This window comes from Balaenoptera ricei, chromosome 5, assembly GCF_028023285.1.
Source record: "Balaenoptera ricei isolate mBalRic1 chromosome 5, mBalRic1.hap2, whole genome shotgun sequence".
NCBI lineage: Eukaryota > Metazoa > Chordata > Mammalia > Artiodactyla > Balaenopteridae > Balaenoptera > Balaenoptera ricei.
In genome coordinates, this window is record NC_082643.1 from 43,974,415 (window position 1) to 43,996,544 (window position 22,130).

The 22,130-nt window shown below is 42.0% G+C and overlaps 1 protein-coding gene across 3 annotated transcripts in view; it reads left to right on the forward strand.

Annotated features, from left to right (window-relative positions):
- Positions 1-369: 369 nt before the first annotated feature.
- HPSE (heparanase) overlaps positions 370-22,130 on the forward strand; it is a 33,820-nt gene continuing 12,059 nt past the window's right edge. For 2 of the 3 annotated variants that reach the window (XM_059922726.1, XM_059922728.1), the window contains exons 1-7: positions 370-718; positions 11,502-11,647; positions 13,382-13,507; positions 17,908-18,081; positions 20,567-20,735; positions 21,052-21,099; positions 21,614-21,707. In XM_059922726.1, the coding sequence (XP_059778709.1) occupies positions 495-718; positions 11,502-11,647; positions 13,382-13,507; positions 17,908-18,081; positions 20,567-20,735; positions 21,052-21,099; positions 21,614-21,707 (981 nt within the window). In that variant the 5' untranslated portion in view covers positions 370-494. The remainder of the gene's footprint in view (positions 719-11,501; positions 11,648-13,381; positions 13,508-17,907; positions 18,082-20,566; positions 20,736-21,051; positions 21,100-21,613; positions 21,708-22,130) is intronic. The other variant, XM_059922727.1, reaches the window with a different exon arrangement.

Below are 22,130 nucleotides of genomic sequence, written 5' to 3' on the forward strand. Positions count from 1 at the left end.
CAAGTGTTCAGAAGCCAGATGAGGAGGGAAGCGATAAATGCTCACTGGAGGCTTTAGTTGAGGTCAGAAGAGCAGGCGCCACAGGCGAGGACCTGGAAGAGGGAACCGCTGGCGTTCTCACCAGCGCTCGCTGGACATTATGCTTCAGGAAGCCGGTCCGGGATTCCCAGCGCTCCTCCCCGGGAGCTCCCTCCCCAGGCCTCCCGGGCGCTTGGATCCTAGCCACGTCCTCACCCTTCAAATGGGTGTGGGTGATTAAGTGAACGTGACCACCGCCGAGGGGAAAGCGTGCAAGGAAGTGGGAGTGAGCGGGGAGGCGGAGCGGCGTGGGGAGGGAGCAGGGGGAGGGATGCCGAATGCGGTGGGAGGGCTGAGGAGGAGTGAGAGGGTGGCGGAAAGGAGAAAAGGACGCCGGGGCCGGGCAGGAGGAAGTGCGCTCGGTCTCGACGGTCGCTGCGCACCCCTGGCGGGTGGGGCCGCCAGGTGAGGCCGAGATGCTGCCGCGCTGGAAGCCCGGGCTGCCGCTGCCGCTGCTGCTGTTCCTGGGGCCGCTGGGTCCCCGCTCCCCGGGCGCCCTGGCGGAACCCGCGCCAGCTGACGACGTCGTGGAGCTGCTTTTCTCCACCGAGCGGCCAGTGCACCTGGTGAGTCCCGCGTTCCTGTCCTTCACCATCGACGCCAATCTGGCCACGGACCCGCGGTTCCTCACCTTCCTGGGGTAAGTGCGGGCCTGCGGGTCCTTGTCCTCTCTCCTGCCCTGCTGGCATCACGCCCGCCCTGCCGGCCGCTCTCTTCTCTCTACTCCGGAACCTCCTCACACCTCTCCCTCTCCCTCTCTCTCTCTCTTTTGCTCCCCAGCCCACCCCCTGCAGGTCCCCCAAACCCTTCTTTCCCGCCTTCATTCATTCAGCAAGTGTTGCCTGAGCGCCGACTAAAGGCCAGGCATTAGGGGAAATTGCGGAAAGAAACTTCCCATCTGCCCCAGAAACTCGCCGGAAGGAGGGGGCCCGGCAAGTGCACCTGGAGGGCTTTGAGCACTTGAATCTGCTGCACCTTGTAGGACAAGTAACGCTGTGCGCCAGGCTTCAGTCTCTTAAACTCTGTTAGTAAGGTTAAAGAAAAAAAACAACTTTTTCCTTGGGGTGGCGGGCGGGGGGGAGGAAAAGGCCACAAAGGAGAATAAGCTTACTTATTCTATAAAAAGACTTTTAAAGAGCAGTTTTACGTTCACAGCAAAATTGAGTACAAGGTACACAGATTTCCCATACTACACTCTTTAAAAAAAATTTTAATATCACATCAATGAGACCTGGAAGACTATTTCAGTGACTTACAGAGCCTTAATAAAAACCTCTCTCTCCAAGATGAGACTGCAAAGTGTGGCACTGCTTTACTAGCTGTAATTTTTTTTCTCACTTGAGAAAGACTGAGCCTAGTGCAGGTTCACTGGCCCCTGCCTGTGAGTGCAGGCTGATTCCAAGATAGGGCGCTGCAGGGACAGACCCAGGTCATCTAGGCCATTCATCTAGGCCATGAGAGCCTCCAGAGATGACCACACCTCAACCAACTCAAACAATTCAAATCCTGCCATTGCCAAACACCTACAGGCTGGCCTTTCTGTGCCCATAGCTTCAGCTGCTATTGCTAATTTCAGTCACTTACTTTGCAAATAAAAGCAGATAGCCTAAGGTTGCGAGATGGGCAGCGAGACCAGCCTTGATTCCCAACTCTGCCCAAACCGGTGGCTTGGTTTTTACCGGTTGCTTGGCAACTCCAAGCCTCGATTTCTTCAACTGTAGAATGGAACTTCTAAAACCTTCCTGTAGGATTGCTATGAGCATTTGATGAGATAATAAATAAGTACTTAGTGTTTGACAGTGCTCAAAATTTGTTAATTGCTTCTTCCTGGAAATTGGTGAGTGTTTGCTAACCATTCATCAATTCTCTGTGCATTTCTTTCCATTGTAGTTAACCTCTATCTTTCCCCATGTGGCAAGAAAGGAAGAATTTCCTGATGGGAAGGAGTTCCCACTTTTTCCCCTTTCCCTTATGGAAAGTGAGCTGATATCAGGCAGCAGCTGGCTGAGAGACAGAAAGATTATTCTGGTGAAACACTGAACTAGAGGGCTCCATATCTGAGGACCCCAGGCCTAGCTTGGGTTGGGGGGGTGGTGATAGGGGAAGAGAGAGTGTGACGTGCCTTACTGCAAACAGAAAGATTAAGTAAATGACCATTTATTGAAATGTGAGACCTTAAGCCCTTTTCTGCTGCTGCAGCCAGCATACACCCTACCCCTCCCCAAGGAGGAGCATTTGGGTATCCCTTCCTGGAGACACAAGTCCAAAAGAAAAAACCTACAGTATGACTTTTGGGGTCCAGGCCTGATCACCCTGCAGTCAAGCTAACCAACTCACTAGCAATGCTCCCCACCCCCAAACACGCACAGAACTTCCATTCTTCTTAAACACATCTCTTAATTTCCCATAGCACTCTTTCTTCCCCCACCCCTGGTCTCTACCTTTTTGTTAAAGGCTGGAGGATAATGAAACCAAAAAAGCATAGCATGCAATAAATAAGGCTGTTTGTTTACAAAACACAGTGTATTCCTGTTCATACGGGCTTCTCTCCAGGGCTGGCTCCTGACCCCTCCAGGTCCCTTCCCTGGGCAGAAGCTGTTTTCCATGCCTTCTCCCCAGAGGCACCCACACAATTCTCGTCTGAGACCTTAAAGACTGCAGCTCAAAGAGCTCCCTCCCCTTGTCACCTGAGACGGAGCTTCTGAATTAGGGTCTGAGGGTCCATCTCCCCAGGATGGCTGACACAGTGCCCAAAGTGACCTGGCCATCTCAGAAGACAAAATATTTCGCTTCCATCTCTAAAGACATCACAAGGCTTATCATCTATCACAGGAGCAGAGAGTCAGAGGGGCATTGCTGTGTTTCAGTTCCTCAAGAGTGAAACTGCTTGGGTGAAGACGGCAAGAGCTGAGCAGATGAAAGCTGAAGTACTAAGAAGGAGAGGATGATAAAAATAGCTGGCACTAATTGAACCGTCGTCATAGGCCAGGCCCTGTTCTAAGCACCTCCCAGGCATTAATTCATTTAGTCCTTGCTACAAAACTGTGAGGTCAGTACTATTATCATCCCCATTTTTAAAATGAAGAGATTGAGGCCTAGGGAGATTCAACAACTTGCCCATGGTCAGCCAGCTATGACATGAAGGGGCAGAATTTGAAGCCAGATGCTAATTGTAGACACACGAGTACACAAAAAGAAAATAAAGCAGTTCATATTTTTTAAAGGCAGCAGAGGAGGGATGGTAGAAAAAGATTGTCTGGAAACAAATTGAGAACATTGATGTAATGAAAAGAAGCACTGTCTTGAGAACAGGAGAATCAGGGCCCATATCTCTACGGTACTTCAAAAGAGGCCTAAGCAAATTCAGTCAGATGGCACAGTTCTGGTTTCCCACGATGGCAAACAGATGTGTTTTGGGTTTGTTTGTTTTTTTCCCCACATTTGCAGTTAAAGAACATGGAGTACACAGAACTTAAATGCCAATGGTAGAACGATCTAGAATCAGAAAGGAGCATCTTTTCAGTTTGCCCTCTTCCTAGAGGTAACTCATCCACAACCCAGTCAAAAACTTCCTAAGCCCGACTACATGCAGAGCTCCCAAGAGGCCCTGGCCCTTAAAGATGGGAGGACAGAGACCAGTAGGGCTAAATAGAAATAGAATGTGGGCCTCATGAGTAAGCCACATGATGTAATTTAAAGTTTTCTAGTAGCCATATTAAAAAAGGGAAAAAAGAAACAGGTAAAATTAATTTTAATAATATATTTTACTAAACACAAGATATCCAAATTATTATCATTCAACATGTAATCAATACAGAATATTAATGAGATATTTTACATTCTTTTTCAAACCAAGTCTTCAAAGTCTGGTGTATGTGTTATACTCCCAGCACATCTCAGTTCAGACTAGCCACATTTCAGTACAAGCACAGTTCACTAATTCAAGGTAAAAATTAGAGCGCCGAGTCAGTGGTAGAAATCACAGAGCAAAAACGTTGGTGCTGCACAGCGATTGCAGTGAAAATGCAGCTGTGCTTGCGTTTCATAAGGATTTGCTTATTTTATTTCAGCAAAGTTCATCCCTTTTTGCCAATTTGATAAATATTTATTATTAATAACTTTCAATAATCAGATTCCTGCATCTTCATGGACAAAGGTGCTTTCCACATTAGAAAAGCACTTATTATCAATGTCAAATGCATGTTTTGATAACCAATGTTGGAAATAACCTCAGGCCCTCTTTGTGCCTGTTGCTGAGAGAAAGAACCACAGCCAGAGAAACAGAAAACTGAGAACAATCAACAAGCCGTAGGCTCATAGTTTCTGACCCCTGAGACTCTGCGCTTCCCCCTGGCTGAGCAGCGCTCACTGTTCCCTTCCTCCACAAAGTCTTTCATTGTGCAGCCTAGAGCCCTTTGCATGGTAACCCTGCTCCATTTTCCCTGGAGAATATTCCGGCCTCCTCTTTGCCCTAGCTAAAACTTGGCTCTTCTTTTGAAGATGCAAGTGGAGAAGTAGACGCAGCTACTTCTCTGAAGTAGCCCTTTGGAGTAGAAGCTGTACATTCTCCCACATTGCAGCCCTCCCCCATTCCCCAGTGTGGCTTCTAGATAATTGCCCACTGGTTTGAACTCCAGATTGCTGTGGTTCAAATCCCCATTGGCTTGTTACCTTGGGCAAATTACCTAGCTTGCTTTTGTTCGGGTTCCTTGTCTGTAAAATGAGGGTAATAATGACACCTGCCTCTTTGGGATGTTTGGGCATTAAGTGAAATAATCTATGCAAAGTGTCTAAAACACTCAGTTTGGATAACTTGATGCCTGCTAGAGATGACTGTCCCGATCCAGTGTGAGGTTTGCTAGCTCCACATCTGGCTCTCCTCCCATGCTCCTTGCAGCCGAACTCTGCTCCCCTCTTACTCACTCCTCATTACTGACTGAAGATCCACACTGATCTCACAGTTTCCTCTGCACTCCCACGTCCCACCATCATCCTAGAGGACTTCAAGTCCACTTGAATACTGTCTCTCAGTTTCTTCACACCCACATTTTCTAATAATCTTCACTCAGTGTTTTACTGGAGCCAGTTTCTACCAGCTCGTGAAATGTGTGCATTTCTTTCCAACTCCACATTCAGTGACATCAACACCGTTACCTTGAAATCAGCCTTGATGGGAATATTTACACCATGGAAATTGGCAAATGCAAAAAACAGGGCACTTTTCTGTGGGGGGGGGCAGCTTCCTAGAACACACCATTTCACTCCATTTCAACAACCTGATGCCATGGCCATGCCTTGACTCTTTCCATCATTAAGAACCTTTCAACATCTGAAATATTAAATTAAAATCTCCCATTCTTGGACTGTACTCCTTACCCTCTTAGCATTTTTTTACTTTGTGGATCCCACCACAACTATTTTTTAAGTACCTCCACTGAATAGCCTCTTCCTTTTACTTCTTCCATATCTGATTTGGGCTTCTTGATTTATCACATGAATCATTTTTATGATAATATTCCCCAAACTCCTACCCCATTTTTCTTCTTGCTAAAACCCAAACCTAGCTTAGTCTAACTATATTTTCCCTCTTTGGAATCTATAAGGTGGCCATAAAGTCTGGAAATGGAAAATATTATCTAATCATGTACTGTCATGCATATTAATAAGCCACTTATAGGTATTTGCCTCTGCTTCCAGTCTTAGTGGCCACCCCGCATAGCAGGGCTATTACGCTCTTGGGGGCAGAGGGGAATCTCTCAGTGACATGGATTGATGTCATGCTGTAAATTCCTGGCCTCCAGACTTACTTGGCCTTTAATGCTACTCCTTAACACTCCTTTTCTGGCCTCTCTCATTCTCCACTTCCTTCATAACTCTGATCCCACTTCCGCTTCATCACTCTTAGTCTATGACCGCATTTCTCTTTCCCAAAGATAATGAAGTCACTAGACAGGCACTTCCTCTTCTTCCTGCAGTCGAACCTGCAGACAGCACGGCCACCTCTAGCTTTCTTCCTTTCTCTCTTCTCAGCCCAGTTCTTCTAGCTCTGTTGTGGATCCTCTCCCCTCCCCAAGGACTTCGCTCTAGCAGTCATCCCTTCTCTCTCCTGTATCTTTAACCTCTCTCTTTTCGTTGGATCCTTCTTCTCGGCATAGAAACATCCTCAAGTCTTTCCCATCTCAAACACCTCCCAGCACGTGTGCCTCTGCAGTCACCACCCTCTTTCTCCTCCCCTTTGCAGCCTTTCTTACTAACCATGCCTTCCTCGGTCCACCCTCATGATGTTCCCATCATCGTGTCATAAAATCAATCTCTCCCACATCATCAGTGACCTTTTATTGCGAAATCCAATGACTACCTTTCAATCCTTATCTTATTTGTCTCTATTATGGGTTGAATGTCTGGGTGTCCCCTCCAAATTCATATGCTGAAGTCCTAACCCCTGGGACCTCAGTCTGTGACCTTATTTGGAAATAGTGTCATTGCAGACATAACTAGTTAAGAATTGGTCATAATGGAATGGAGTGGGCCCCAATCCAATATGACTGATGAGCTTATAAAAAGGGGAAATTTGGAGACAGACATACACACACAGAAAACACCCTGTGCAGATTGGAGTTACACTGCTAAAAGGAACTACCCGAAGTTGGGAAAAAGGCCTGGAGCAGATCTTCCCCCAGCACCTGCAGAGGGATTATGGCCTTGCCAACACCTTGATTTCAGACTTCTAGCCTCCAGAACTATAAGACAATAAATTTCCACTGTTTAAGCCACTCAGTTTGTGGTACTTTGTTACTACAGCCCTAGCAAACCAATACAGCCTCCCAGAAGCATTTGACGAGGTTGACAATGGAAACACTCATCCCTGTGTCACTTCCATTTCTGGGGATTTCTCCCATCTCTCTAACAGTTCTTCTCCATCTCTTCTTCTAGCTTATCTTCATTGTTGATGTTCCTCAGATTTCTGACCTAGGCCTTCTTTTTTACTTCACATAATCTCCTGAGTGGTTTCACCTACTTCCATGGCTTGAATTACTGTTCATGCAGTGGTGTGCCAGAAAATGTTTCACGACTGGCTCTCTGGGAGGAGAGGAGACTGATTTATGTTTTTTTCTGATTTCTGTAGTATAAATATCCCCCACCATGGCTGATTTCAAACTGCCAACAGTTTAACAGCTGGTTCTCAAAAGGAAACAGTTGGCTCTCACAAGCTGGTACGAGTCAGTGCAGGGTGGCTCCAGCTCATCTCTGCTTTTGTGTCAGAGATAAGCAACTTATTTTTACACATAAGGTAAAATAAAAGCACCTGCAGACGTTTCTTTCCCCTAACAGACTGTTCCAGAAATGGAATATCTGCAGCTGCTTTTACGTGTTCTTTTGTTCTTTCCACGTCGCTGTGGTGGCAGTGCCAATGCCGGTGGATTTTCCCCCCTTTCTTTTTACTGTGTATGATAGAAATACTGTACCTTTGATCAATTTTGTTTTAATGACAAGTTTGCAGCTGTTTTAAATCTGGTTTTTGTCAGAGGGCATCAAAATTGTATCTCAAAACAAGAAAATATTCCATTACAAAGGAGACGAACAAAAAGGTCCTTCGTACCAATACTTCGAAACATGTGATTTCCTTTACTTGGCAGGAGCCATAGCAATGGGTTTTAATTTTGTTCAGAAAACAGTCTTTGTCTGGACCCGCTTGCCCTTTCATCAGGCTGGACTTAACTGTTCATTCACTTGACGGATATTTATTAAGCACCAGCTGTGGGCCAGGTACTTATCTAGGTGCTGAGGAGATTCTGAGGAGCCATACAGAGTCCCTGCTTTCGCAGAGCTTAGCTCAGGGGTGGGGATAGATAGGAAACCACATAAACAAAAAAGGAAGCTGATTTCAGAGAGTGGTGAACGCTGTGAAGAACATAAAGGCAGGGTAATGTGGTCGAGAGCGACCCGAGGTGGTACAGTCACCACTTCTGGGAATCAGGCTCTGATCCTCCGGCATCTGAGCAGGGCCGTGCACAGACGCACATCTCGTGATACCACAGCTCCTTCCTGCTTCTCACTTTCCCTTCCTTTCCCAGACAGCACCAGTCTCTCCCGTCTCAATTACTTACAGATACCAGTTACACAAATCTAAATGAGCTTCCTCTATCATCAAACACAACCAAAATCAAAATCGAGGACCAGAATCGGTGCCTGGACAAAAGCAGTGGAACAGGGCCAGCCCAGAGTGACTCTGAGGAAGTTCCTTGTATCAGTTTTACGGCCGCATCTCTGCACCTGTGGGCTAGGGATTCACTAGTCACTGACTTCTAGACTGAGGACTCTCCGTTCTACACCTCGCCTTTATGTGCCTTCTGAGCTCCAGGCACACATGGCCAAGGGCCTAATGGAAATGGTTTTTGGTTTTCTCTGGCATCTCAAATTCTACAGCACTGTGCCCTGCCCTCACCTTCATCCCCATCTCCAGTCTATCATCACCTATTCTTCATCTCAGTCTATCACCTATTCTTCACCTCTTGGACTCTCCTCCAACATCCAGTTAAACACCACATCTGGTATTTCTGTCTCCACGTGTATCTTCAATTTATCCCTCTCTTCATCCCCACTGTTTTTACCTTACCTCAGCCCATCACTTTCTGTCTACATTAATGTGACCACAGTCTTGGTCCTTCTATTCAGTTATTTACACTGCAGCCTGAGATTCTTTTCTAAAATAAAAGTCTGGTGTGGGCACTCCACTGCTTTAAATCCTTCCATGGCTCCCCACTGCCTTGATATAAAATTGGAACTCCTGGACATGGTGGCGTACAAGCCCTCCATGATATGGTCCTGCTTGCCTCTCCAGTCTATCTTCTCGCAGCACCTCGCTGCCCCCAATCTCTAGGCTCTCGCCACACCTGTCAGCTCTTCGGTGGTGCCATATTCCCTTCTTCTACCTCTGGTGTTTGCAGAGGCTTTTCCCTACACCTGGAACACTTTCTTCAATCCCACCTCACTATCTTTGATCTGGATAAGATTTTTTCCTTTTGAACATCTAACAGTGCAGACACTTGCCCCTGGAAAACCTCTAACCACCTCCTACCTCTAGGGCAAGGTCTGGGTTAAGATCCCCTTTGTATGTTCTGATAACATTGTTTTGGAATTGCCTATTTACTTGTATATATATATATATATATATATATATATATATATATATATATATCTCACTGGACTATAAATTATATGAGAACAGCAGCTACCTCTGTCTTGTTTGCCATTGTATCCCCAGCAACTAACATAATGCCTGACACAGAGTGCACCTACAATGAATATTTATTGAATAAATTAATGGATGACTATGTCTCCTTTAAGTAAATCTTGTTTTTTTCACCTATTCTTAAAAAGACAGAAACACACACACACACACACAGAGTCACCTTGTATGAATTAAAATATTATGTGCTTATTATAGAAAATGTGAAAAATACATAAAAGCAATAGGAAAGAGTCTACCATCCATCTCACCACATAATTATGACTCCTGTTATCTCCTTCTATATATATATAATTTTCATTGTTGAAATCACACTATGTCTACAGGTTGTTCCTTTAATAGTAAAAGTTGTGGTTATTTAAAGTGCAGAGTTCCCTGGCATTAAGTGTATTCACATTGTTGTGCAGCCATCACCACCAGCCATCTTAGAACTTTTCCATCTTCCCAAACTGAAACTCTGTACCCATTAAACAATAATGTGCTATTCCCCCTTCCTACAGTTTATTTTTTTTATTTTTTGGCCATGCCTCGAGGCATATGGGATCTTAGTTCCCCGACCAGGGATTGAACCCGTGCCCCCTGCATTGGAATCTTAACCACTGAATCACCAGGGAAGTCCCTACAGTTTAGTTTTATTTGGGTTCATAGCATAGTGGAAATGGCTTTCTTCTGAATCCTTACTCAGTTCAAGCGAACATTCCCATTTATCTTCAAAAGGTTCTGAGGATTTCCTGGCAGATGCCATCCTTCCCAGAGTTCTTTGGTGCTGTCAGGTATTTCAGTCAATTCCATGTTGATAACATCCCTGAAGTCTCACTTTGTGCTACATCTCCTCATGCCAGGACCCACAATAGGTTCAGGGGCCCTTGAAAATATTTCAAGTTCTTTTAAGATCCAAAGAAAATGAACTTTTAGGTCAAAGAAAGTGTTTTAATATATAATGTTAACATATTTGTCTTTGCATGAATATCATCACAAAATATAAGTTAAAAAAATTTTTTATGGTGGAAGAGGTTCATGAAGGCAAAAGTGCCTAGGTAGTACTGTAAATGCTTTCATGTTACAAACAAAAAAAAAATGGTGAGGAGGAATCGCTGAAGTTTTTAACGCAAGACACTTATCCTTTGGTCAATTTCCACCTTTTAATTTCTCTTTCCTAAGCAAAAATAAAGAAATCTTACAGAAATTTTACATAGCACTATATATAGTTAAAGCAGGAGCACGCATTGAAATTTTAAATTTTAGGTCCTGTCTTCAGTTCCTAGGATGTCAAGAAATACTGGCAATTAGATAGTCCTCCTGGCATGATTTTCCAATTTGAAATAAACCCAAATGTAAACTAATTAACTGGGCCATTTTGAGAACACACAGCATTGGTTCCATGTGTTTTAAGAGCTTTCCAGAGAGCACGGAAGCCAGGATCACATATGTGAGGCTTCAGAAATACATGGCAAGTGTCCCTGTTACCTGGGTCTTCTGTTTTTTTAGTTTTGTTCACTTAAATATTCATGACATCTTCATCTCTCTGAAAGAAGGAATTATAAATCATTCTAATTCCATTCTATAGCATTCTGTACCATTCTGAGTGCATAATAGGCACCTATCAAGAGCGTTTTGGGCTTGATGACATATGCATTTAGAATTGCTGGAATTGGAAGTGTCCTAGGTGGGGAGGAATTAGAATCTTACATCGTTCTAAGTCATTTGACTTAAATTTAAAAGGCAGGTTTTCCTTGGGGTAGAGGTGGGGCTTGGTTAGGGAGGGGAGGAGGACTCCCAATCATTTACGAACTTCTCTGGGAACATAAATTTTTGGAGACAATCTATTTTTCAAAGAAACAGAGTCATCTTTCCACTCTCTCACCTCTTTACCTCCATGAATCACAAAAGGTCATGAATTTTTTGAAAGTACTGAACATTACCCTGCTTGTCAAGTTGAAGTATAAGCTCTTGCCCGAGTCAGAGCTCCAAGTGTTCTCAGGTGCCTAGAAGAGCAGCCTTGCAATTAGGAAGATTCCGATTGAGCCAATGTCCCTGTTAGAGCAATATTTCTCCCTCCAGGGCCTGTAGAGCTATTAAGAAATAGGTCCACCAAGAGAGAAGGGAGTAAATGTGTTTGACTGCATTGTCTTGGAAAAAAATAATTTCAATTTCTTGCTTGTCTTCATAACAGTTCTTCAAAGCTTCGCACTTTGGCCAGAGGTTTGTCTCCCGCATACCTGAGATTTGGTGGCACGAAGACGGACTTTCTCATTTTTGATCCCAAGAAGGAACCAACCTTTGAAGAGAGAAGTTACTGGCAATCTCAAGTCAACCAGGGTGAAACTTTAAAGATTAACCATATATCTGAGTTAACTTGAGTCAGTCGTGGGCATTCTCAGAGAAGAGCTATTGCTCATATCTAACAATTAATAAGAGATGAAGGGCTCCCAGCGGACCCATGTAGGCACCTATACAAAAGGAGGAAGCGGTGGGCAGGTTTCCTCCTCCTGATGTTTTCATGAATGTGAGATATTAGGGCAGGGGGGATGGTGTGCTGGACACAACACTGGGGCAGGGGAGAGTTAATTGTGGTGTAAACAGAATAATGATTGTAGCTAAAAGGACAGAGCTGCCTAGAGGAGTCTGTGGGTAGAAATGTACCAAAACAGAGTATTTCCCGCTCAAGACACAGCACTGATCGAAACCCATTTATTCCAAAAAATGTGGATGAAAGGTGTAATAAGGGGACATGGAGATATGCTCTGCTTCTAAGGATGGATTTCAAGACTTGATTTGTTGGGCAGTGGTTCTCAAACTTTATTGACTAGGCATAATCACCTGGGGTGAGTTTGAATATTTGGATTCTTGGGCTCCAACCTTAGGTCACAAGTTTAGCAAGATCCTCAGGTGATTCTGATATTGGGAGTCTGTGGGCTTCATCTGAGAAACACCCTGGGGCGCCACGAGGATTTGCCCTGTGTCTTTCATAAGTGCTATACAGACATCAAATGGAAGCTAAATCATTATCTTAACAGTTATTAAAAAAACCATATACATCATTGAATTACAATAATGAATTATGATATATATAAATGAACAATATTTTATATATTACATATTTCCTTCTGTTTATTTTCTGCAGTTAGGAAGTGTTTAGAACCATTAATCAGTAACTGCGCCAATTGATAGAAGAGTAATTAGAAAAACTGAAAAAAGCAGGAGAGTTTTCTTAGTATAACACGTTGGAATATGTTTAGACCTGGCCCTTTCTCACCAGTCATATGCGTTCAAAAGGTCTCATAAATTTAGATAGGAAACTGTCCTTTGCTCATGAATTTTCTTCATCCTGTGGGGAGGGGGGAATCACTGGGGTTATCCAAGTGCTTCAGAAACATTCTTTGTGAGCACAGGGGTGGATGAGGCACCCGCTGTCAGAGAGCCAGAATGTGCAGCTTCCCAGAAAGGAAGTCACTGGGGGGTCAGCCAGCCCTGGCAGCCGCCCCCGGCAGCCCTGCTGCCTTGAGATAAAGAAGCACAGTCTGCCTGATAGGATAGTGGTGGATTTTCCAAGTACACATGTTGTGGTCTCAGGAACTTTGATGATACCAAATTTGAAGGAATAAAAGTCAACATTCCCTGTCCTACCATTTGGCAAGAGGAAATCACCACAAAGCAGGTATAGTCCATGTAAAACAAATTTCTATGTATGTTGAAAGTGAACCTTAAGAGAACTGAACTATGTTTTTTTCTGGTGGGTTCTCTAGTAATTTCAGGTTTCTGAGGAGCCTTCTGAATTGTTAAATAACTTGAAGTTATGTCCAATGTATCTATGTCCAGTATATGTCCAGTGTTTCTTCAGAAACCTGCCCTTTGGCTGTTTTTTTGTGGTAATTGATTAGCCAGCAAATTTGACATGTATAGCTGAATATATCCTTCTCTGATGTTACACTTAACAACCAGAAACTCAATTATCCTGCTTTAGTCACATAAATAGCTAACTAAATAAGTGCATGGGATTTCAACCGTATCATTGTGAAAATAGATTCTCTAAATTATTTACTCCATTTGCAGATATTTGCGAATCTGGATCCGTCCCTTCTGATGTGGAGAGGAGGTTGAAGTTGGAATGGCCCTTCCAGGAGCAATTGCTACTCAGAGAACAGTATCAGAAAAAGTTCAAGAACAGTACCTACTCAAGTAAGAAATGAAAGGTACCCTGCAAGTGTCCCAGCCCCCAAAATATTTGGATGGCTTGAACTTGGGCTTGAATCTAATAAGCCCTATAGCAGTTGTGTAAAGCTGCATAATCCTCAAATGTTAGCAAGAGTTAATGGGCAATCTTCAACCCCAAACTTCTGTTTTTTACCTTTCTTCGCCCGACTTTGCCTACTAGACACGGAGTGAAATATAGAATCATTCATTCACAAGCTAATAATGACCTCTACTGCTCTGAAGAACTAGGAAGTCAAGGAAGACATGGATATACTCCTTGTGTAAAAGTAAAATATAAAAGTGTGAAGAGTAAAATGTGAAACCATTCACACCTCATTGTCCATTCTGTTTCCCCTCCAAGAAGCAGCCACTGCCCTGCCAGTGATGTGTTGTGTATCACTGGCAGGGCAGCTTTCTCATTTTCTTTCCTCTGTGGGTTTGAAAACACAGGACTAGCTCAACTAACCAGGAATTTATTTCCATTCATGGAAACACTTTTCTGGTGTTTAAATGGGATGATGTCACACAGGGCTTTAAAACAACTGAAACAAGCAATCCTTATCTATGAAATATATTTTTATCCGAAAGTTGATGTTTTATACCCAACTAAGGGATGATATTGCCCCAGATCTCAGCTAAGAAAATAACCTGCTTAGATACGCTACAATGGTCTTCTTTTGACTTTTGAAAAATAAATGATCTTGAAGTTAGTTTGGGTTAGTCAACATTTCTAAGAGTACATTATTGACAGTAAATTATTTCTTTGTAAGATTTTACTATACGCTACCTAGATTCCAATGTGTACAATGGACTTTTTTATTTTCATATTTTTTATTTATAAGGTAAGGGAAAAAGTAACACATAAGAAATCAGAAAATAGGTTATATGCTAATAGAAAATGTGGTCCTCTAAATTATTTTTTGCATTTTAAAGCAGAGGGCAGGGGGGAGCTACGCTGACGGTTTAATAACATGATCTATGGTTGAACAGAATTTGGCAGGACAGGGCCTTCTCAGATCCCATTAAAGGGATGACAGAAGTCCCAGAGACCCACAGCAGGAAGGCCTTATTTGTAATTAATCATCTGATATAGGCCTGCTAGGAGAAGACCCTATGGTATTAGGTAATCTATAGGTTTTTACTTTTTTTCTTGGTCATCTTAAACATATGCCAATTTACCTTAAATTTTTCTTTAAAAATGTTTGCTACCTCACATGATCTTTTTGGAACCAAGATGGTAGGTTTTCAACATCTTTTTCCTGCCTTTGGGACTGGGGCCTTCATAGTTTCTGCACCAGGGGAAAGCCCTTCTTTTACTAACTATGTAGCTGGGTCAGTATAATTCCAGCCACCCTATTGGCAATGCTAAAATGTATAACAAATACAGATAGTTAATTTGTATTTGGAAATATTTGACTTCTGATTTGAAATTTTCTATTTTAATCTGCATGTATTAGAAACATAGAGATAGAAATCTATGGGACTTCCCTGGCGGTCCAGTGGTTAAGACTTCGCCTTCCAATGCAGCGGGTATGGGTTTGATCCCTGGTTGAGGAGCTAAGAATCCCACATGCCTCATGGCCAAAAAACCAAAACGTAAAACAGAAGCAATATTGTAACAAATTCAATAAAGACTTTAAAAGTGGTCCACATCAAAAAAATCTTAAAAAAAAGAAATCTACTGCGTTTGGTCTGGGCACCAGCTCATTATAGGGATAAGTATCTAGGAAGCCAGTAGGTGCCTCTACACATGGTTCTGCATCCGTGGCTAAGGTTGGTAATGCCTGAGTAACATCGTATGATGTGGCATCCTACGATGGAAGAGATAGCAGAAGTCTATTGTGTTAATTGCTTAATGGCCTGCACTTTTAAAACAGGTTTCCTAGAAGATATAGGTGAGTTTTCTAATTACAGGGCCCATTGGATGGTGTGTTTTACTTAAGTAGAAAATGACAAGAACATTTGTCATGAGAATATAGATTCACACTGTATACCTGTCTGGGCAGGAAAAGGAAGCAATGTTATGGGTATAATTTTGAGTGTGACTACAAAAAGGAGGACTCCCTTATTAAAATAATAGTATTTAATGAGCTAATTCTTTTTTCTCCTTCTTCTCCACCTTTCTTCCTCATCATCCCACTCCCACACTGGATGCTGGACACATTTATGTAAACAAAAATGGTATAATAGTCAGTGCCAATGTATAGTGTGTCATTTAGATTGTCTTCATTCCAGGGATCTTTCCACCCTTTCATACAGTAAGAGATAAGAGATTGGGTAATGACTGGGAATTGGATAATTATCTGTGAGTTTTCTTATTTTGAGGAAGGAATAGGCTGGGTGGGTTTTATTTTTAAGAGTGGATTTTAACTCAGTAATACACAGCCCTTATTCTAGGAGATGTTACTCTTACAGAGGGCATATAATAGAATTTCAAGCTACTTAAATTCAAAGTGTTTTTGGAAAAATGAGGAAATAGAGGAAGAGTAAGGAATGAGCTGAATAAATACTCAAAAATGCAAACATTCTATGTTTTTTGAAAATGCCATAATCCTTGTAGAAGGTCTAGGCAATAATAGTGCTTTATATCTGTAAGAGTTTTTTATGGCTTACAAAGGGTTTTCACATGTGCTATTTCAACTTGGTTTTGTGAGGTAGATGGATGATGGTACTAGTTCCAGGATTGTAGATCCGTAGCCAGGACTCATGCAGGTAAAGGGGTCACTCCTGATCATTCAGTCTATAAGTGGGATAGTGGGGCTGGGAACTCAGATCAATGATTCCTGATTTAGGACACTTGCTACAACATGATTAGCAGTATATGTCTAAAAGATAACTGTGTCTAAGACAGTCACAGGGCCTTTATTACAGGCTCTATTACTGTGGCACTGTCACCAAATAGCTATGTGATATTGGGCAAAGCACTTTATTTCTTTGGGTGTCAGTTTCCTCATAGAAAAATGAGGGTGGAGGTTTGGGGAGGACTCCCTAATCCCAAAGTCCTACGCTGTCCTCCACTGTGGCCCTAAGATCCCAGGAACAGGCTAGGACTCAGAGAGCTTTTCAGACCCCAATGTCTGTAACTCCTTAATGATAGGCAGCAGTTTTGTGGAAGTGGGTGACACAGCAAATATCAAAAACACCTAAAATAGCTTGCTAGTGTTGTTACCACCCCTCAGCCGTTATGGGCAGTATTAAACCTAGGGTTTCACTGCTATGGTAATCCAAGTAGTTCAGGCTGAAGACTTAGAAACAAAGCCACTTTGAAGGAGAAAGGGTGTAAGTTTGCCAGATAGATAGAGATTTTTTTTTTTAAACTAGGGAAGTGAATTTCTGTTTGATAACTCTAAATATACATTAAGATCACCAGATCTATTCAGATAATAACTGATTTAAACACTCAAAAATACATTGCCGCCACTCTCAAAAAGAGATTATAGGCTAGTTAATGGTTAAAAAGCTGAGTTCAAAATCTCCAAAGCTTTAATAACTCCTTAGTGACTCAGTAATTTTTTTCACAGCACATCTAGCCCAAAAGAAATACCTGAGAGTTTCAATTAAGCTGTTAGGTCCGAACAACCTAATAGTAACAGTTCTCATGATGTCCAACAGATGCTGATGCCTTCCCTTGCAAATTTAAAAGATCCTGCAGTGCCCCTGTGAGTAGGGTTGCCTGGTTAAATTTTCATTTCAAATAAACAATAATTTCTTTGCTGTATTTCTCAAATAATGCATATGACATATACTAAAAATGATTCATTATTTATCTGAAGTTCAAATTTAGCTAGATGTCCTGTATTTTTATTTGCTAAACCGTACCAGTGAATTCACTCCCCGGAGTGCCTTGGCGCAGAGTTTGGAAACCACAGCCCTAGAGCCCTAGGCCAATTTTTTAATGTAAAATTCCATTTATTTTGAATTAATAAATTATATACATGAATTTTTCAAAAACTTTTAAAAAATGTAATCGAAGTTACCAAGTTATTTTGTGACTGAGTTTATGAGTGGAGATATTTAGATTATGAAGAGTGGGGTTTGTGTTGACTAATGAAAATCTGGCCTGTGCGTGTTGAGCCCTGAGCCGTACAATGCAGTTTCCCCAGTTCACCTGAGGTCACTTGAACAAAACCCAAGTGCCAGACCAAAGCCTCTGGTACCTTCCATAGGACTTGATTCAACAGCTGAAGCAAATAAAGCAATATATATATTTTTTTAATTTGCCAGTCCAATTTTGTTGACGCATTCATAATTATAAGCACTCATTGGGATTCCTTCCATTTAACAACAGAAATAGCAATTCATTATGAGGAGCAAATCTGGAGGCCTTCATCACTTCGGCACTCTGGTGCTGACCTAACCACGAAATGGCAACATTTTTCTTTTAGGAAGCTCAGTGGATATGCTGTATACTTTTGCCAGTTGCTCAGGACTGGACCTGATCTTTGGTCTAAATGCATTACTACGAACTGCAGATTTGCACTGGAACAGTTCCAATGCTCAGTTACTCCTGGACTACTGCTCTTCCAAGAGTTATAACATTTCTTGGGAACTAGGCAATGGTAAGTGCTCCCCTGCCCCCGGCCGGGGAACATTTCAATAATAAGGAGATTCCCCTTTGCCATTATTTGTTCCTATTTATGACCTTCTTTTTAATAATAGCAAATATGTTTTTTGCCTTGGAATATTTGTGTAAGTGCTCAATGGTGTGAGTTTGGAATTACTTGTGGCAGAAAACTCCTTATGTATCCCAGAACCTATCGTTAATCCCAGTTTACACTACATTTGAGCACTTCCACAGTTCCCTGGTTCCCTTGAGATCTTCAGGGTCACTTAGACCTCTTATGCTTGGCAGGTTGGACTCAAGCAGTTTGCTTTTACCTTTCCATTCCTTCCTCTGTTCTCAACTTGTCAATCTCAGCAACCCCATGCCAACACTCATAATGGGTTCAAGCTAGAAGTTCCGGTACAGAGTCTTACCTGGGTCAAGCTCTTGATTGTCTCCTTTGTCACTCTTTTATTGTAAGGAACTTATAAATTGTAACTAAAGTGCTAGTGATTAGCCGCATTCATTCAAACATATTTACAATGCTTTGTTCACACATCAGCCGATGGAACTGAAGATAAAATGGGAAGTGAGATGTAGTAATATCATGAGCACATATTATATTCCAGGCACTGTTCTGAGCATTTAATAAGTATTAGCTTATTTTATCTTTATAATTGCCCCGAGGTGAACACAATTATGGCATTCATTTCATAGATGACAAAAGAGGCACAAAAAGGTTAGCTAAATAGCTGTGTGATGCCGGGCAATTATCAGTGAGAGGAATCTTACAGGAGTTAGGATTTAAACCCAGGCAGTCTGGCTCTAGTAGGAGGTCCCTGCTCTCTTGAGACTTCTGTTCTAGAGGTAGGGAGGCAGACCGACCAGAAAGCAAGCAAAGAAGTGATGCATGTCTATAGTGGTATGTATTATGATAAAGTCTAGCAGCAGATTTTGGGATTGGGTTGCTGAGGATAACTGGCAAGTTGAAGCACTGAAAACAGAATAAAAGGAAGGGTCGGGGCTTCCCTGGTGGCGCAGTGGTTGAGAATCTGCCTGCCAATGCAGGGGACACGGGTTCGAGCCCTGGTCTGGGAAGATCCCACATGCCGTGGAGCAACTAGGCCCGTGAGCCACAACTACTGAGCCTGCGCGTCTGGAGCCTGTGCTCCGCAACAAGAGAGGCCGCGATAGTGAAAGGCCCGCACACCGCGATGAAGAGTGGCCCCCACTCACCACAACTAGAGAAAGCCCTCGCACAGAAACAAAGACCCAGCACAGCCAAAAATAAATAATTAATTAATTAATTAATTAATAAAGTAGCTATTAATTAAAAAAAAAAAAGATCCCACGTGCCGCAACTAAGACCCAATGTAGCCAAAAGATAATACATAAATAAATAAAATAAATTAAAAAAAAAAAAAAGGAAGGGTCAAGGCAACCATATCTTAGTTAGATGCTGAACAACTTTACTGCAGCAACTATGTGAATAATAGGTCGTCTGAACCCATCCTTACCCATCTCTGTACATCTCACCTTCCCTACTTTTCTGCCCTACCCATCCCCATCTCCTTCTGCTCTTCAGAGTAAGATAAAAGAGTGTCATCATGTGCCCCTCTTCCTCGGGCCGCATTTTGCAAAGGGAAGGTCTGGTTTCCGGGGTGAAGGAGAAGAGTAAGGTAATTTGGGAAGTAGATTGGACACTTTCCATGCCTCCCTCCCCTCCCTTCAGCTTTGCTACTTCCAGACTCACATGCACATATAATTTGCACTTATAATTCTCAGTAAGACTTTTTAAAAAAATAAATTTATTTATTTTATTTATTTACTTTTGGCTGTGTTAGGTCTTCGTTGCTCTGCGCGGGCTTTCTCTAGTTGCGGCGAGCAGGGGCTACTCTTCTTTGCGGTGCGCGGGCTTCTCATTGTGGTGGCTTCTTTTGTTGCGGAGCGCAGGCTCTAGGCGTGCAGGCTTCAGTAGTTGTGGCTCACGGGCTCTAGAGCACAGGCTCAGTAGTTGTGGCGCACGGGCTTAGTTGCTCCGCGGCATGTAGGATCTTCCTGGACCAGGGCTCAAACCCATGTCACTGCATTGGCAGGTGGATTCTTAACTACTGCGCCACTAGGGAAGCCCCTCAGGAAGACTTTTAATTACATTGTAGAAATAGGTTTTTAAATGTCTTCTCCCACACAATCTTTTTTTAAAAGTAAATTAGGTTATTAAATACTGAATACAGACTATTTCCTGAATATCCATTAGTTTAATATCCCAATTATTAATTTCCAACTGTTGTATTACCCCCAATACTTCAGTTATATAACTTATATTTTTATTTTCCTGGAATATCTTCTTTATAACTAGAGATTTTACTTTCCTTGACTTTGGATTCTAAGTTTTTGTAATATGAAAAATGCTTTGTTGCTTTTATATGCTGCTTTTATGTTTGCTTTTAAATAAAAAATTTTCTAGGTAAGCAATTATTTTGCGAATTGCTGTCTTTCAGAACCTAACAGTTTCCGGAAGAAGGCTGGTATTTTCATCGATGGGTTGCAGTTAGGAGAAGATTTTGTGGAGTTGCATAAACTTATACGAAAATCTGCTTTCAAAAATGCAAAACTCTATGGTCCTGATGTTGGCCAGCCTCGAGGAAAGACTGTTAAGATGCTGAAGAGGTAAGAGCTAGAGGAAGCAGAACCACTTTTCTTAAATATAATATTTTTCTTTGGTGGAGACTCTTCAATAAACCACCTGTTATTAAACAATTTGTTGCCTGACTAGAAGGTTTACCAAAAGAGGAAACATTGACTGGCTCAGAATACCAAAGATTTTGGGGCAAATGGCATCTGTGATAAAATTTGTATCAGAATTAGGAAGTTTGTGTTGCTTTATCCTAAAGTAGTAACCAGCTCATTTCTAGGGAAAACAACTCTTGTGCATTTATTGTTCATATAAGGATTAAGTGATAACATAATAGATTTTTTTTTCTAGTTTCCTGAAGGCTGGGGGAGAAGTGATTGATTCAGTTACATGGCATCAGTAAGTATGTCTCCTACTGTTAATACTGAGAAAGTAAAGCTAGCTTTACTTATTACCTAGTTTTCAAAAAATTGTTTTCATTTAATTACTAATTGACTTTATAGTTCCCGATAAGAAACCGTCTCAAGCAGCATTGTACTAGGATCTTAATATTAATAAAACAAAAATTTAAACTTGTTTTAAGTAACGTGGTAGTTTCTACAAGATCAAGGCACACTATCGTTTAAGTCATGGAATAGATGTAGCTAATAGTAGCTAAAACTAATATGCTTGCCAAAGAATGGGTAACCCACAAATACCTGCATTTGTGACTATGTTTTCTCAAGACAGAATAAGTGGTCCCCTTTCATCTTGTTCTCTCCTTAGTAGAACTTCTGCTGTTTTTTTTTTTTTTTTTTTTTTTAAATAGCACAGGGGTGGGAAGAAGTAGGAAGGAGGGCAAGGGCGGCCAATTAACTTAAAAGCAGAAAGTAAAGTTTGTTACTTTTTCCTAAATATTTTGTGAATAATTTAGCTACTACTTGAATGGGCGAATTGCTACCAAAGAAGATTTTCTAAACCCTGATGTATTGGACACTTTTATTTCATCTGTGCAAGAAATTTTCCAGGTAATAGCCTTTTTTTTCTTTTTAATGTAAAACCAGAGTCCTTATTTTGTAGTCTAGCTAGTCCTAAATTCTACAGGTATATAAATTTATATGTTTTTCCAATTTTAGAGAGCAGGCACTAGATCTTATTCACCTTCAGTTCCCCTTAGTATTGGGTCTTACCCATGTATGTTGATTAGAAATTAAAAATACTTCCAATAGCCTTTCAGTAGAATGAACTCTCATAGTCCATAAGAAAAGAATGGGATTATTTACATTCCTTCCACACCTAGTATTCCAATAAAAGTTAATTGCCCGGCTTCCCTGGTGGCGCAGTGGTTGAGAATCTGCCTGCTAATGCAGGGGACACGGGTTCGAGCCCTGGTCTGGGAAGATCCCACATGCCGCGGAGCAACTGGGCCCGTGAGCCACAACTACTGAGCC